At 41.1% G+C, this 17531-nt stretch overlaps 1 protein-coding gene across 1 annotated transcript in view; it reads right to left on the reverse strand.

The window, feature by feature from the left end:
* Nucleotides 1-17322, reverse strand: part of LOC146304732 (fidgetin-like) — a 40015-nt gene extending 22693 nt beyond the window's left edge. The window contains exons 1-2 of the mRNA XM_084713974.1: nt 17136-17322; nt 16292-16322 (exon numbers count right to left, since the gene is read on the reverse strand). Coding sequence (XP_084570100.1) covers nt 16292-16316 — 25 coding nt within the window. The 5' untranslated portion in view covers nt 16317-16322; nt 17136-17322. The remainder of the gene's footprint in view (nt 1-16291; nt 16323-17135) is intronic.
* Between the last annotated feature and the right edge of the window lie 209 nt (nt 17323-17531).

Here is a 17531-nt window from a genome sequence, read left to right on the forward strand (position 1 = left end):
TTGTCTCATTTCATCTCCAGCAGGTGTATGCATGGAAGGGATCATGTGATTTCTTGCATGTGTACATGACCAATAGTCAATATCACACACTGGACCAGTATGCTGAAGGACCTTCTTTCCAAAAACCTTGAAAAACCTTCCTTATGCCCCCACGCCGCCGCCTGGAACATTACGCTTTTGGGTCATCCCATTCTTCTGTCAAAAACGCCTCGAGGGAATGTCCTCAAACTTGGCACAAATGTCCACTTGGACTCACGGATGAAATCGATTTCAGTCATCAAAAGTCACCTCACACTTTTGTAAACGCAGCATCTCTGGAATGCTTAGAAGTAGGTTCTGCAAATTATGAACAAAATCCGACTTGGACTCAAGGATGAACTGCTTATATTTTTGAGGTCAAAGGTCAACACATTTTGGTCCACAACTCAAGAATTCATACACTAATATGACTAAATCAATCATAATGTTGGTGATTGAACTGAACTGAACTGAACTGTGGTCTTGAATGAACATTTTTAAATAACTTTTGACCCTATAATTAACAGATACTGTATTAATACTTTTGACAACCTTTTGTCTGTTGTTTCAGCACAGCTGCTTTAAACTGAAGACATCACAATTATTCAATCAGACTTTTTTTTTTATAAACTTCACTCCTGCCTGTTTCTGAAAACATGTCCTCAGACAGAGGCCCTGCTCTGGCCGACAAAAAGACTATTTTCATTTTGTAAACAGTATCATGCTGTTGCGGATGCTCCAGCCCCTGTCAACAACTTGTACTAACAGCTGACCAGATGTGTCCGAGGGATCCAGCGTCTCCTAGCAACAAGTAAAATGCTCTGGCCCCTATGGGCAAATCTGAAAACACAACACTGATTTCTATACCGTGTCATTTCTAATCGTTTGCTGCCACTGGACATTCAACTCGTAGAAACCGCGAGGAGAGCGTGTGAGAACGTTACACCGTGTCGGGCCTTCATCAAGTTGCTAGTTGCTCTGAAGCTCTCGGACGTGGGTACGGGCCTCTTATCTTATCAGTCAATCGGCAACAGCACGCAGGAAATGAGACACACAACAGTGATACTGCCAGCAACACTCATCTGTCAAGACACGCTGGCTCAATTACCATACCGTAGCACAAAGACTCGCACAAAACAGGATGCGCTGCACGCCGCTGAAGAGGATAAACTGGATTGCTGACGTTATACAATGTACTAAGTCATTAGTCGCGTCCATATAGGGGAACCAAAAGCTCGGTGGAACGCGAGGACGGAGGTGTTGTTTTATTTGGTGTAGCTGTGCACAAGAGGAAGTGGTAAACTTCTCGCAGCCCAGACATAAATCTGCATTTTTCTAATCATAAGTGTGTGTGTTTGTTTCTGATGCAGCCCCCTCATATTACTGTACTTGTTTGCTGCCTCTGTCTGGAGATAGAAAGAGGAAGGGGAGGGGGGGTAGAGGAAATATATAAAGAGGAAGACAGACAGAGATAGAAACAGAATGGGAAACAGATACACTGAGAGAGAAACAAAAACAGAGACAAACAGAGAAAGAGGGAGAGAGACACAGACGGAGAAATAGGGAGGGATGCTGGATGTGTGTACTGCATCCCAAGGGATCACTTACTCAGTATAGACACAGTACTGGAGGACAGAGCACAGCAAGGGTTCATTGGCCAAAATCTCTCCTCTTTACACACACATACACACACACAATCCCTCCAAGCAATATTCCTGTAAGCACTCGTCCACTGAGAATAACCGCATTGACTGAAGTGGAGTCAATGTAAGAGGACGATAGAATGAGGGGAGGAAGAAGAAGGGAAAAAAAAAAATAAAACGGAGGGATCAGGAGGAAGCAGCAGGAGGAGGAGTGTCCACCTGGCCAGTGTCCAGGGGAATTAAACAGTCTGTTTACCGCTCTCAGCGCCTCAGCAGCGCCATGTTAGCCTAATGGCACGGACATGAAGCCAATTGATTTGTGGACCAATAGACCTGTCCCACAGCACAGGCAGATTACCTAGATCACTGGCTCCGCATCGAGTAGACATCGCTTCTCATTCGCGCCCCACAGGCACTGGAATGTGAACAGGGTTTAATGCGTGTGTCTGTGTGGGCATGCTTGCATATATGTACACGTGTACTACTGGATTACAACATGAAACAAGAGGGTTCATGTCAGTGGGGGTTTATTCTCAGCGTGCACATTGTCCCCGTCAGGTGAAAACTTCCTCATTTTATTCCCTCATTGTATTTGAGTGATGATATACGCTCCTGTTTGGGTTTAATAATTTAAAACTGACAAAGATTTGGTTTGTGAAGGATCCAGATCACGTAATGCAGTTACCTTTTGCGTTTGTTGATGTATCGAATGTATACTTTTTCTTATCAGTGATAACAGCTATGCAGTGAGTTGCACACGGTTTCACTGTATATGCAATTACACAATGTAGTTGGCAAGTTATGGCAAACTGCAGGTTACGTCTGACAATGATTTGATATCAGACAGGCAACTAACATCACTGGTTACAACTCAAGCTAATGCTAAGCTGAAGCAGCTGAAGTGCAGAGCTGTCAACACAACACTGATGTTGAAGAGCTGCTTCACTGCTGGACTTCATGGTCAACAACTCCAGACCGACCCTGCAGCTAACAGTGTGACATTAAGGTGAAGCAAAGACTGTTTCTTTAGAAACAAACTCGCCAATTTATGAAACAGTGAAATGATTATTTCATCTCATTAGTGTATCCAATTAGTCCAATTCCACTTTACTCAAAAATCTGACTTTGGTCATGACATAATATGACTAAAGTAGTGTTAAATTCCTAACAGCCTCTAAAGTGGTAAGCAAAGGCAAAAAAAAAGCGAGCTAACGATAACGTTAAGAGTATTGTATTAAGAGTATTGTCAGATTGACGCTGAAGAGCTCCTTCACAGCTGGAGGTCTGAATTGTCAGGCTTTTATGTGATAATCTAAAGTTCAAAGGAAGATTCCAACAATTCTCCTTCATCATTTATACTAAAAGACTGCAGAGCTACCTGCTAGTTAACGGAGAGTAACGTGAACCAACGGCCAAGATTGTTTCCAGAGAAAAAGACTCGTGACTCTTTTTTGTCTTTTATGATGTGAAGACATCTTTTACTGCCTCATCTTCATCACCAGCATACAGAGAACATGATTAACCAAACTGTCAAGAGTTTCTTTTTTGTTGTTTTAACAACAAATGTAAAATTAATTAGCGTCAGATGAGTAAATTTACCAGTGGCAGATCAGTAATTATAGCTGGGAAATCAAAGGTCACCATATTTAACGCTTAAATCATGAAAAACTGCTGCTTTTAAATCACGATTATAAAATATACAAATATAAAAACAATGAACTGTTAAGCTTTATAATCCAAGCAATTATACATGTGAAGAGTTTCCTCTCTGTTGTATTGCATAACATCAATTTAATCACATTTTACATGTAATTTTGTGTAAATCTGTCATAATTTCACATTGTCCTGTAAAAGTTTTCCTTTTAATATCATTATACCAATTTCCCTTTCACCCAGCTCTAATGGATCCCTCTCAAAACCACATTTGGAGAGGAAGAAAAAAAATGTATGATGGTCAAACTAAAAGCTTAAGTTGCTTTCTCTGTTTTGATGAGGCTCACATTTAAGAGATATAAAGTCACCCAGCACCAACAATATGTACGTACAGTATATTCCTGATGTTAAAATGTGAAAGTGTGGAGTTCAGTGAGTAATATTTTCCCACAAGGATACAGCGGGCTGCATGCACGATGCACGTTTGTGGCATTAACGGTGCATTTTGTTCCAAATTGAATGTTACACCCAAATAAAAAAAAAAAAAACCTTGCTGCAGGACAATGAAAGACCACACACACTTGAAACTACAGTTGTCCATGTGTACGGCCGAGGAGTGAGAATAATTCCACATTCTCCACAGTTTTCACTCATGTCAGTGTCCGAGTTGATAAGCATGAAAATCCATTTATCTACAAAGAGACTGTACGGTCCATATTGGACAATGTCTCTTTCATGGTCCCTTGCAGGCCCTTTTTCGTCCACAAAGCCACCCAACTGACTCCACCACGTCTGTAATAGGCCACATTCATTTGATATGGACACATCAAGGGAGATATTGCAGTGGTTTTGCCGTGCATCAAGAGAAGTGGAGCTGGTTCACAGAGGCAACAATATGCTCTGAACATAAAAGAACAATGGACGCGAGGCAGATGCAGTTAGGCAAAAAAAAAAAAAAGGGAAAAAAAATACAGTGGACGCCGCGCAGGCCTGGACACGAACGCCAAACATGTACGCCAGCATGAGTGCATGGATGTAAAACCATATGGAGACGCAGTAAGGCTCACTGTCATTATCACTCAGCCTTTTTCTCCCTTTGAGAGCTGCTCTCCAGGCTGCAGGAGGACGCAGATCCAGAATTAGGCCTCTGAGGAGGAGGAAGAGGAGGAGGAGGAGGAGGAGGAGGAGGAGGAGCCGTCAGATTACAGATTAGAAGGTGGGGAAGAGGTGGGATTAAACATGCGGTCTAGATGGTAGCCCCACTAATACAGCTCACAGCTCGGCTAAGGGCGTTGTCAAATTTAGTCCCGTGGATTATGCTGTGGTTAGTGCATCGATGAACTGAGGCAGAGGTGGTAAAAGTACACAAGTAGAAATACTGATTTAACTTCTTTTCTCAAGTAAAAGTGAAAAAGTACAGGATCTGAAATGTACTCAAAATATAAAAGTAAAAAGCTGCTTTCTGAAGGACATTTCTCCTGCAAAGCTGACTGAACCTCACCTTCTCTTGTCTGTTTTGTCTCATCATGTGTTTTACGTTGTTTTTCTCCTGTTATGTCTTTTTTGTCTTATAATGTCTTTTAAGTCTTTTTGGTTTTGCTGCATCTTTTTTTGTCTTCAGACCAAGGAATCATCTTTTTTTTATGTGCTATTGTCCTGTACATTTAGGTTGAACCAAGTCTTGATGTTGGGAAGACGCAATACACAATGATGAAAAATAAAAATAATCAATAATTCCCCCTGAATGCAAAATAACAAGTAGAAAGTACAGATATTTGTGTTAAAATGAGGGGGGTAAAAGTAAAAAGCTGTCAGAAAAATAGATATTCAAGGAAAGTACAGAGAGCTGAAAACCCTGCTTAAGTACAGTAACAGAGTATTTGTATTTAGTGACTTCCCACCTCTGCACTGAGGGAAATGTTTAAAAGAAAAACGACTCTCCTGGAGGTTCTTATTGAAACACTTTCCACGGTGGTCAATGTTATTCATTGCTCATCTAATCCATATTTGTGTAAATGAGGTGCGCGGAGCTTTACAACACAAGGCAGACACAAAAACCTTTGAGACTCTGGTATTAACAATGATGCTACGTCTTAACCACCCTCTGGCTAATGCAGCTAATGAATGAGAAAGCGCTAGCAGGCTAACGGCTCTAATTCTCCTTCACAGGCTATCATGTTGCAGCCCGGAGACAGATCAATACCATTTGCTCAACACACAGGAGGCCTGGGAATCTATAAAAGGGCTTTTATTGAGTAATTAAACACCCATTACTGTCCCGTGCAGCCAAACAATAAATTTGATCAGCCTCTCAGGCGCAGATCCAGCCGTGATTAATACTCAGTGCATGCATGACATAAAAGACCACAATGACATTTTGTTAAGTCCTGTCTTAGACTCTTTGACGGTGCGGGGACAGGAGTCCTTCTGCTCGTTCTTTAGTGTGCGGTCGGACCTTAAAAGAGGGATTTTGTGGACCTCAGCAGCCGCATGTTGTTCCATCCTGCAGGCCTGGGATCGAATCCCACCAGCACCTGCTGTCCCGAGGACGCCAAAGCAAACAGAGTGTCCTCATTCAAAACTGTAACCTTCTGAAAGGGTGACAGCACAGTTAAGCTAGTCCTTGTTCATCACTCAGATAAACAAGCTGGAGCAACACTGCACACGCTGGAGATATTTATTTATTTTAACCTGCACTTCATTTTGGCTTTTTCATTCTACAGCTTATTTCTTAAAGTGTTTTTTAATTAGTATTCTCAACTTTTAAGCCTTTGTGGCCTTTTATCATGTTTGTCTCTTGTCTGTGACGTTTGCAAAATGTGTCTTCTACTGCACACCATCTTTTACCACAGGTACAGATTAAGTAAAATCAAACTATTAAATATGGCATTAAGATTTGTGATATTCTAAAAGTATTAATATTGAAAATTAGTAGTTGGTACAGGCTTAAAATACATATTAGTAACTGCTTAAACTATTGTTATATACTGCCTATAAATGAAGCATGTGCTATAAAGTGGCTTATAACACACTTGTAAGCAAATACAAGTTACTATACATCAAATATAAACAAAGAAGAAGAAGTATTTAAAATATGATATATTAATTTATAATATGGAAACTTTTACTTGTTACAACAAGATAAACAGTATGGTTTTATTAAAAGGAAAGTTTATTGTTTTAAGAACTATAACAACATATTTCCCCCTTATTACGACACACAAGCTTAATACAAGAAACTTTTCCTGTTATAACAAAATTTATCTTGTTATAAAGTGAGAAGTTAGATCATATAATGTAATACATGTTTATAACAACACATCATAACAATATAAGCTAACATTATATATTAATGTTATAACAGAAACTTAAAATATAATTACATGAAACTTTTCATGTAAAAGAAGATCAAGAAAAATAGTATATTGCTGTAACAAGAGAAGTTTCTTGTTACAACATGATATTTTGTAATTTTGTGTGTTGTAGGATGTGAAAACATCTTGTAATAACATGTGGAGCTGCAGAAATCAATCAATTACTGTCAGCTATTAAATCAGGCAGAAACTATTTAGATAATAATTTTTAAGACAAACAAAGTCTATCATTTCAGCTTCTTAAATGTAAATATTGTCTGATTTGTTTGGTCTTAAATTAGTTGAAAATCTGAATACTGAAATATTTTCCTCTTGTCTGACATTTTATGGACCATTAATCAAGAAAATAATCAACAGATTAATTGCTAATGAGAATAATTAATAGTTGCAGCCCTAATAACATGAAGAAATCTTGTTATAACATAAAAAATATCTTTTTATAATGTGATACTGATTTTTTTTCTTCTTTTTTTTGGACGTGGCAGAAGACTCTACTGAAGAAAAAAGAAACGAGCACACACTGAAAACTATTTTGAGAAATTCTTCTATTCTTGTATGACAAAGTAGAAATAAAATCAGCAAAGCAGGGGCACTATCATGTCCCTGTTGTGTTGGTCACTGCTTTACTATTCACCCTTTTCACAGTGGCTGCAGGGTCGACTGTTTTTTCTCCAATTTCCCAACGTCCTTTTCTCCACTCGCACAATTCAAAAACCTGTTACAATCCCATCCTTGTTGGAGAATATTTAGCGTTGTTGAGCCAACAATATGGCATCTGGGTGATTCTCCTAAATATGAATGGCCCATTCACGGGGCTCAATGGAGTCGCTTGGCAATGGCCCTTCTTCCCCTCCCTCCTCCATACTCAAAACAATATTCAGCGCAGCAGTCTTGGCACTTTTCCCCGAAATCAACAAAAGAGGAACTCGAAGCTGTCCCTGAAACCCTCAAAGCATTAAGCCTCTGTGAGATGCAAGTACTTGGCACAAGCAAAGCGATTTAACGACAATGGGCAAATCATACAGTGCTTTGTGAGATTTAGGGGATACAATAGCACTCCGTTTCCAAAGCACACATTAGTAAGCATGTCATTGGGACCCCCTGGGGGATTTGAGCAGCCTAGAGGATTGTGTAGTGAAGAGGATAAATATATGTTACTGGGCAAGAAGATGGAGCGCTGCCAACGCCTCCCTCCATCACACACACACACACACACACACAACATACTGTGGATTATGATGAGTGTGTGGAATACATTAATAGATTAATCTTCTGAACACACAAACTAACCCGCAAACTGAACCCATTTGGCTTGTTAAGTGTATACATCGCAACACATCCAAAATCAATTTACCACCATTTAACAGAGCTCAAGAGGTGCAGATGAGGAGAGATTCTCGCCTCACAAAATAAAAAAAAAAAAAAAAGAAGCGAGCTCCTGCCATGAAAATGAAACCAAAAAAAAAAACTTGTTATAAATGTGCGGCGCTTGCAGCCATGCTGACCTCTGAGTGCTAAACAAAACCAACAACGGACAAGCAGACACCCACTCAAAAGTCAATACCATGCGTGCCTCCTCTTCCTCTTGTATGGTTAATGCATGATGCCAGGTAGGGGAGACAGACGGAGAGTAGGATCTCATTATACGCTGCATGCTATCATTAGCTATCTACCACATGTGTCCATCCTGCCAACAGAGTTGTACAAGCAACACCCTAATGCTCCGCGCCTGCTTCCAGTGGGGAAACTTGGCCCACACACACACACACACACACACACACGCAGAGTACAAGCATGCATGCACACAATCACAGGTGAGCATACAAACAGGTTCGTTCCCCAGCAGGCCAGGGTGCATGCAAATATAAGTCATTTTTCAAGTAAAAGTACTAAATATTCTCACTTTCAGCTTCTCCGATATGTAGATTTGCTGCTGTTCTCTGCTTGTGAACTGAATATCTTTAGCTTTTTTGGACTGTTGTTCAGACAAAACAAGATATTTGAAGGCATCGACTTGGACTTTGGAAAGCTGGGATGGACAATAGTCGATTAATCGATTAATTGTCAACTATTAAACTGATCTGCAACTATTCTGATAATTCGAGCTACTTTTTAACGTCCAAAATGTCTGATTTCAGCTTCTCAAATATGAATATTTTCTGATTTCTTTACTCCTCTATGGCAGAAAACAATATCTTGCTAAGAATCTAAGGATCCAATCTTTGAGTTGTAATAATAACTGGAACCTACAATTAGCAGATTTATTATTAATAATAAAATCAAATTCTTAGTTGTGGCAAAAAGTCATCGATTATGCTGCCAATTCTATAGTTAATCAGTCTGTTGAATGTCAGCATATCTTTATCTGCAAATATTTTAGTAATCGATTAATCACTTCAGTCTAAATGCTACGATTTTTCAGCTTCCAGCTGCTCAAAATAGAAGGATTTGCTGTTTTTCTCTGTTTTATATGATTGTAAACTGATTATCTTTTGACTTTTGGACTTTTGGGTGGACAAAACAATGAGTTTGAAGCCTTGGACTCTGGGAAACTGGGATAGACAATTAGCACATTATTGATTACACAATCAAATTCTTAGTTGTAGCCCTAATTCAAGGCACAACCGTGTACATACAGGATGCAGCACTCGACATGTTTCACTTACACACAGATGTAAGATGCTATACAACAGACTACAGCTGACACTTTCAGTCGATTAACAGATCAACAAAAAAATAATCTGTCAGATAGATTCATTAGATTCATCAATTAATCATCATTTTCAAATCAAAAAATAATGAAAAAATGTTTCAGATTCTCAGATCTGAGCTTCTCAAATAGGAGGACATGCTGCTACTCTGAGTTGTGATTGTTTTTTTTCCACTATTTTTTGATTCAGAGGACAAACAATTATTCAAAAAGACGATGGCAGCCTAATCAATAATGACAATAATCGTTATTTATAGCCCTAATGAACTATTACTATATTTATTATCAATAATTAGATCAAATCCTTAGTTGTGGCCCTGATGCAGCACTTGCCATGTTTTATTTAAGCACAGATGCAAGTTGGACGACAGACTACGTCTTAAATTATTAATCAATTAATTTAATAATCAACTATTTTAGTAATCAATCAATAGTGAAATACTCAGATTTCAGCAGGATTTGTTGCTTTTCTGAGTTGTGATCTGTATTTTCCAACTATTTTTTCATATTCCACAGACCGAACGATTAATCGAAAAGAGAGCTGGCAGCCTGATCGATAATGACTATAATTGTCGGTTGCAGCCCGACAATGGACGCAGCAGAATGTGAAGCTGTGCAGCGACGGCGGCAGTTGTTTTTGCTCCCAGTTTGTGCCCATCTCCCAGAGGCCACAGGCAGCTCAGTGATGCTGTGCCACACGCCCAGCCACTCAACATCCTTTGTGTCCATCCCCTGGCAGCCTGCCAAGCTCAAACACACACACACACACACACACACACACACCAGCTCTCCCTTGCACCCAATGAGCCATTGTTCATTAACGCGCACGCACACCTTTGCCGCCACGCAGACAAAAAGTGTCCCGACTTACTTGCTGCTCGCGCTGGATGCCTCGCTAATCAAGACGTTCAAACTGAGCTGCAGACGGGAGGAGGTGGAGGGGTGTAGGGGAGGAGGTGGCGGCGGCGGTGGTGGTGTGGTGGGGGGGGGTGCGGCAGCAGACGGCCACTATCTAGCCAAGGCTCGCTGTTAACAAAATCAGATCATCCAGCCAGAGCCAGAAAGAGAAGAGCAGCGGCGGCGAGAGATTACAGTCAGATCCATCCTCTCTCCTCGCTGTCATTTTCTTTGGCCCTTGTAGAAAAAAAAAAAAAAAAAAAAAAAAAAAAAGGCCCTCGTCTTCTGCGTCCTCTCCATCGCCGGGCCAAATGATTGGCGAGCATCTCCGCATATCAATGCACAATTTAACTTAAGACTTCCATGGCAATAACCTAATTAGAAACGGCGCCTTCTCATTTGAAGGCACAATGTAAAGGATAAGCTGTGTGCCGCCATGTCTATTGAGGTCTAATGGTGCGGAATATTCCAAAGTGGAAGTTGGATTTTTTTTTTTTTTTCTTTTTTAATAAGTCCTTAGCATATTTAACGCTTCCACAAGCTGAATGTTTTAATATCTGCCAGAGAATCCGGGCCATGGGTGGTGGAGATTGCTGGTAAAGAGTAAAGGGAGGTGAGCGGGGGTCTGCTTAAAATTCAGAAAAAGGGGGCAGCGGATTGCAAAGAAGGTAGGAGGGAGAGGAAAAAATCTACAGCTTTGATTTGATTAAAACCTATGAAAATGACGCATTACATAAACCAAAGAAACTTCAAACATTTGAGGGGGATTCGGAGTTCAAAGAAAGTGAGATAATGCTTTTAATGCCAGAATTAACATGGAAATGAATTTAGCAGAACGTCTCTTCAAGGATGGAAAAAATAGGAGGTGGAAGAGTGTGGAAATTTGGTGACACTGATCTTAAAAATCAGGTTTGCCTCAAAAAAAAAAAAAGGGTTCCCAGCTGTTACTGGGGACCTGAACTGACCGTGGAGATGCTGTTTTCATCAAGGACGAAGGTTTCGTTTCAACATTCGGGAGGACACACATTAAATGGGGGGGTCCTATACCCGGAAAGTGATTTTTATGCACCAGTTTGTGTCATTTCTGCACCAGTTTAAGTGGGAATATCTTTATCTATGTAAAGGAAAACACAAAAGTCATGCAGTAAGGCTCTCAGGCAAGCCGTTTGTCAAAATAAAACTCCTCTGCTATTTTCATATTTTTATTGGGAGGGATGAATACATGTTATAAATATTGAGGGGGACTTGTCCTCTCCATCGCCCCTGAAGTCTACACCTATGCATGTTTTCATTTGGGCTCAAACTTCAATTTCATCCCTTTCCTGACTTTTTTTTTTACTTTAAAACTGCTGTTTGATCATTTAAAATGCACAGATTTAACTTATTTGACATCGTATCTGTAGAATCACATCCTGAGTGCAGAAAATATGCACAAAAACCTCATCAAACCCCTGATTTCGAGTGTTTCCATGATACATAAAAGCATTATCTTGGTATTAAACATCACAGGCGAGAGGAGGGTCCGCAGCACTCAGCTGTCAATCTGACTGGATAATAACCAGTCAGCAGCGGGAGAAAGACGTGAGGGCAGAATGAATATAATTTGGAGCACTGGTTCTCAACCTGGGGGTTGCGACCCCCCATAGGGGTCACGAAATAATTTCTGGGGGTCGCCAGAAATAAAAAATATTGTGGCAAGGAGTCTAGAACAAGAGAGCAACATCAGCCCTGTAAAGACCTTCAATGAAGGTGAAAGCATTCAAAAATATTGTCGCTGTCGGGCAGAAACCTTGTATGTCCAAAAGTGTTACTTTTCAGGAAAGTAAACAAAATGCATTTTTAAACTTCATAAACAGCCATTAGCTTTTTTTTTTTTTTTTTATACTTTTCATTGGTTAAATATGTGAAAAACCCACAGACAGACATGAAGGGGGACTAATGGCATTGATTTATGGAAAAATAAAAAGACAAAATATGGCGATATGAGGTTTCTGTCTGACAGCAGCAAATACAATATTTACAGGTAGCCTCAGGAAATGTAACAGCCGCCTACAAAAACTTCAATTTAAGCACAAAAATGACAATTACCATGTTCTCAACAGATATAAACACCAACAAAAATTAAGATTTTGTTACATTAAATAGCAAACTAGAACAAACTACTCAGTCCAGCTAAGGCATGCTGGGAAATGAGGCCATATTGTACATCAGGAAATGGTTTTTGCACTATAATTTGCCTTAGAATAGATATTCTAGAGTTTGTGTTTGCGTTATTAGGCAGACAGGGGTGGGACTGGGGAGGGGTCACGATCACCAGCACTGATTATTCAACATAAACCACCAAAAGTTAAATTTGCATTTTGTTACATAAAACAGCAAACTACTCAGTCCAGGACGAGGCGTGATGGGAAATGAGGCTGTATTTTATTGTTTTTACATTAAATCACCTTTACCTGTGACATAATTTGCCTCAGAATAGATTTAATAGACTGCGTTTGTGAGAGTCACTGCAATAGTTTTCACGTTTGAGTTTCTCCTCAGACAGACGGGGTTGGGTTTGAGGGGATCACGACCACCAACCTGATTATTCGGGGGGCTTGCGGCTTGAAAAGGTTAAGAACCACTGGAAATGTAACAGCCACCTCACTAACACTTAAAACTATAAGCCAGCACCAAAATGACAATTACCACCATAAACCACCACGTTCTGCAGAAACACAAGCGCCAAGAAAAAGTAACGTTTGCATTTTGCAACATAAAATATCAAACTACTAGTGGACGAGGAAATGGTTTTTACATTATAATTTGACTTAGAATAGATTTTATAGTGTGTGTTTGTGAGTGTCAAAGCAGTGGTCGCGTTCGGTGTTGAGGTCATGATCACCACCTGATTATTCAGGAGGGTCTTGACTCAAAAAGGTTGAGGACCTCTGGTTTGGAGTGTGTGAGGGCAAATATTTTGTGTGTGTGTGTGTGTGAGAGAGAGAGAGAGAAAGAGAGAAAGAGAGAGAGAAAACTTTAACTGCAACATGGAGAAGAAAAAAAATCCATCAACCAGCAACTGTCAGTCACAGAAACACTTGCCCCCCCAAGAAAACAAAATCCCAAAACCCCTCTCTGAAAGAGGAAAAAAACGCAGCCCATGTACCAACACTGAAGGAGGAGGAGGCGGAGGATTGAGTGGATCATGGTGTCAAGGATTTTAAGGAATTGGCGTCCACTCATCTACGGAGAAAACGGCGTTTCGGGCAACCGACAGCTGCCTGCCGTCTCTGGGAGAGCAACTTAGATCAGCGAGGAGGGGCTGTCAGCGAGCATGCAGGGAAACACACAAAGACTTACAACAGCCTTCGCTACAGTTAGCTGACACACAGCCCCGGCACTGTCTTCTGGGACGGAGACGGAGAGAGAGAAAGAGAAAAGAGGAGGGGAAATAAGTGGACAAAGAGTGAAATAGATGAGAGAGCAAGGAGACAAGACAGGCTGACGCACTGTCGAGCAAACGTGGAGAAAAGAAGAGAAGAGAAGAGGAGGAGGAGAGGAGGAAGGGGGGGGAGTGAAGATGAGAAGACAAGAGAGAGATGGAGAGAGTGAAACAGACAGACAGGTCCGAGAGGGATTTGTTCTATTTGCATGCGCCGGGCTCCCATGGGGTCCAGCTCGGCTCGGCGAGCCCAGAGCACAAAAGATAACACTTAACATATTTGCTAAAAGATGACAACCCTGGCTGGATCTCGTTTGAAGAGGCCCTTTGTCAGGACGTGCAGACAGGAGAAATCCACTGATATGGATGCAGCGGAGACTAACAAATGTCTGTGTGTGTGTGTGTGCGTGTGTGTGCGTGTAAAAAGAGCACAATATTTCCCCACATCGCCTTACATCTGGCAGAAGTCCCACGGGGCGGGCTAGATCGCACGCCGGTGGCTCCCGGACGGTAAAACAGCTTTTAATGGTAAACATTACAGACTGATAGAAAGTGTCAGGATAATTTATTTATACGGTCCCACTGGGAGAAGCTGAGCCACCCTCGCAGCACACACACCGGCTCTATCCGGCTATTCATTTGAGGGAAAAAGTCCGTATTTAGATAAATAAAGGCAAGAGTAAAGGGGTGCCTGTTTGTAAAGCAGGTTTTTTTTCTTCTTCTATTCCTATTATCTCTCCTCTCTCTGTCCCTATTAGCTGTATCGGGGGGCTGCTGGAGATGTGAGGCGATATGTTATGTGTATAATGAGGGGGATTATTGCTACTGTCACTGCAACACGCGCAGACAGCGGATGCAGAGGGACGGATCTTAAGCCAGGGACTGTAGCAAACAAATAGACTTAGAGGAATAAACAAACCGCTGAGTATCTACATTATTTACATTACACACACAGAAACGACACATGCATGGCTGCGCCCGAGTTTCCTCCACTCTTGCACACACACACACAAACTCATGCACCCCATCAGTCCCCATATGTTTACGTAGATTCTCTTATTTAACAAAAAACAGCAGTAAAGTATACTAAGAATTGAATGAGTCCTGGATTATCTCTAATAAAATCATATCCACAAATCTGAATCGAGTGCAACCAAACCTCAATCAATTTTTAACTAATTTAACGCAAAAGCTGCAGAAAATGAATTTGATGTATCACTTGCATGTTATTTAATTATGTGCATACGTCTAGATCTGTGATATATAATTTTAGATTACAACAAGAGAGAAGTTAGAGTTTGACAATATGGACACACACTCACACACACCTATAAAACACATTTACAAGATAGTAAATGCCGTGTGTGTGAAACCGACACACACAAGTGCATCAGCAGGAGAAAAGAGGAAACAGCACATGACGTGAAGCAAATAACTCTGTGCGTGTGTGTGTGTGTGTGAGAGAGAGAGAGAGAGAGAGAGAGGGGGGTAGTGAGCAGAGAGAGAGTAAGATCAAAGGTGAAAGGTCGAGTCCTCGCTAATAACTGCAACAAAAACCGAGAATGTGCAATCGTGGAAGTTGGTGTGTACAGAAATGAAAGCACACTGTGGCGATTATTCATTAGAAAACTATTGCCGCTCTCACTTGTAACAGGGGTGGGATGCTTGTTTTCAATTTCAACAATCCACCATTGTTCTACGAGAATGTAGAAACATGTTTCCTGCAGTGGCAGAAATAATTTTTTTTTTAAACACCTCAAAACCTGAATGAACTTTGGTGGAGAATATTTTTGCAGCCAAGTCTGTCATTAACACTGTATATTCCTGTTATTAACACACAATTCCCTCACATAATAAGTAATTATCTGCAGATTCTGCTTGAATGTAATAAAGCATGAAATATTAAGTAAAGGGTAACTTTTTAAATTTTTAATTAATTCTGATCATAAATATGCATATTTGACTTTACAGTAATAGAGGCCTTGTTCACTGAGACTCTGATGCCACTTGTTCCATTAATTGATGAGTGAATTTGTGTATTTTCATATCCAAATTAAAAGAAAACTCTGGTCAGAGTTGTGTGAGACAAGTAAAAAATAAGTCGTATCTAACTGAGGTCTGCAGGTGTGATTATTTAAAAAGTTCAAGAACAATATTTGAGAGCAGATTTTAATAACTTACAAATATTGTAATTAATTTCATGTAATTCAGTTATTACAATAATTAGCAGGTAGTGTGTGTGTGTGAGAGAGAGAGAGAGAGAGAGTGTGTGTGTGTGTGTGTGTGTGTGTTCTAACTGTGTGTATTAGTGATATGAGAAAAACATAAAGATGCAGAATAAACCTAAACATGGGTGCTACAATTTTGGAGATTTATCCTACAAAAAGAAAATTATTGCACAATTTTAATTCAAGCTGAAGGTGTGAACACACACACAATATGATCACTTTTATCCAGTCCACTCAGTGTGCGGTCATGCTGAATGTTAAAACTCATCTGTGCGTTTTTACACCTTCTAATACATCCATCCATAAATAAAAGTGTGTGTGAACTGATGAGAAAATCAACCTACCATAGACGCTGCTGCTGCTGATCATCTCGGGCTGAGGAAGAGGGAGAGCAAGAATTAATTTTTGGAGAGGAAAAGAAGGGAAGAAAAGAAGGATTCCCCCTCAACCACAAAAAAGGAAAAAAGGCTTTACATTACACACTTTTTTTCTGTCTTTCTGTGTCCAGCTCTGCTCGGATTTCACGCCGTGTGAAAGGTGGTGGGCCCTTCAAGCAACTCAATAGGAGGAGAAGCATCTAACCTACATGCATCTCATTAGAAAGTGGAGCCCGGCCGGGATGACAGAGAGAAATCAACTGGTGCAGCAAGTTAAATCTCTTGATAACGCCCTAAAATGTCCCAGCTTTTAAAAAATACATGCTGCGGTGACATTGTATCCGCTCTCTGCGCGCATGCACGGGGCAACTTGTTGTAACCGTACCGCCGCAGGAGCCGGAGAGGAGCTGGAAAAGCGTCCGCGTTCGTGCAAGTTGTGTATTTTTCCCCCCTATTTCGAGCCGGAGAGTGCAGCACAGCCCGACTAACGGGAGCTACAGCGCAGCCTGCGTGTCCGTGTGCCTCTGCGATGTAACCGTGGCGCAGGTGCGCTCCTGCAAAATCACATTTAAATAAAAGGGGGAAAAAAAGAAACGCACACGGCAATTCACGCTCAGGTGTCGTCTGCAATTCAGGGAACTTGTTAAATCAAGTGCACATGTATTATTCCGAGATAAACGGCGCATGCAGGCAGCTCCTCTGCTCTCCTCTCCTCTACAGACGCGCTGCCTGTCTGCTCTGACCACTCAGTCTAATTGCAGACGCAGCGGATCCCCCCCCCCCCCCCCAAGACTATCCTTCCCTTCCTTACCTGCTTTTTAGCGACAGGTCGACCTCTCAGGTGGGGGGGTTAGGGTCGCATCGATCCCGGGGAGGGGTTCTGCTCATGAACGGGGTGCCGAGGTTAAGCCGGGTTGCGCGAGAGCTGAAACCATCCCAAGTTAACGCAGGAAACACTGACCACAGCCACTGCCATGTTGGAATTTCACCAGCCCTGAACAGCTGCTTCTCACACTGACCAGTACGCTCCCCACTGCGCATGCGCCCACAGGGGTAAAGAGGGGAGAGGGAAAAAAAAAATAAAAAAATCCTCACTTCCAATTATTGCCCATAAGGTTATTATGGGCGTCTAGTTTGTATGGCGAGGTTGGCTCAGTCAAAATGTTGAGGAGAGATGAAACTGTAACAGGAAAAGTGTTAAGAAGCC

The sequence above is a fragment of the Lutjanus erythropterus genome, chromosome 24, assembly GCF_056507025.1.
Source record: "Lutjanus erythropterus isolate fLutEry1 chromosome 24, fLutEry1.hap2, whole genome shotgun sequence".
Taxonomy (NCBI): domain Eukaryota; kingdom Metazoa; phylum Chordata; class Actinopteri; order Lutjaniformes; family Lutjanidae; genus Lutjanus; species Lutjanus erythropterus.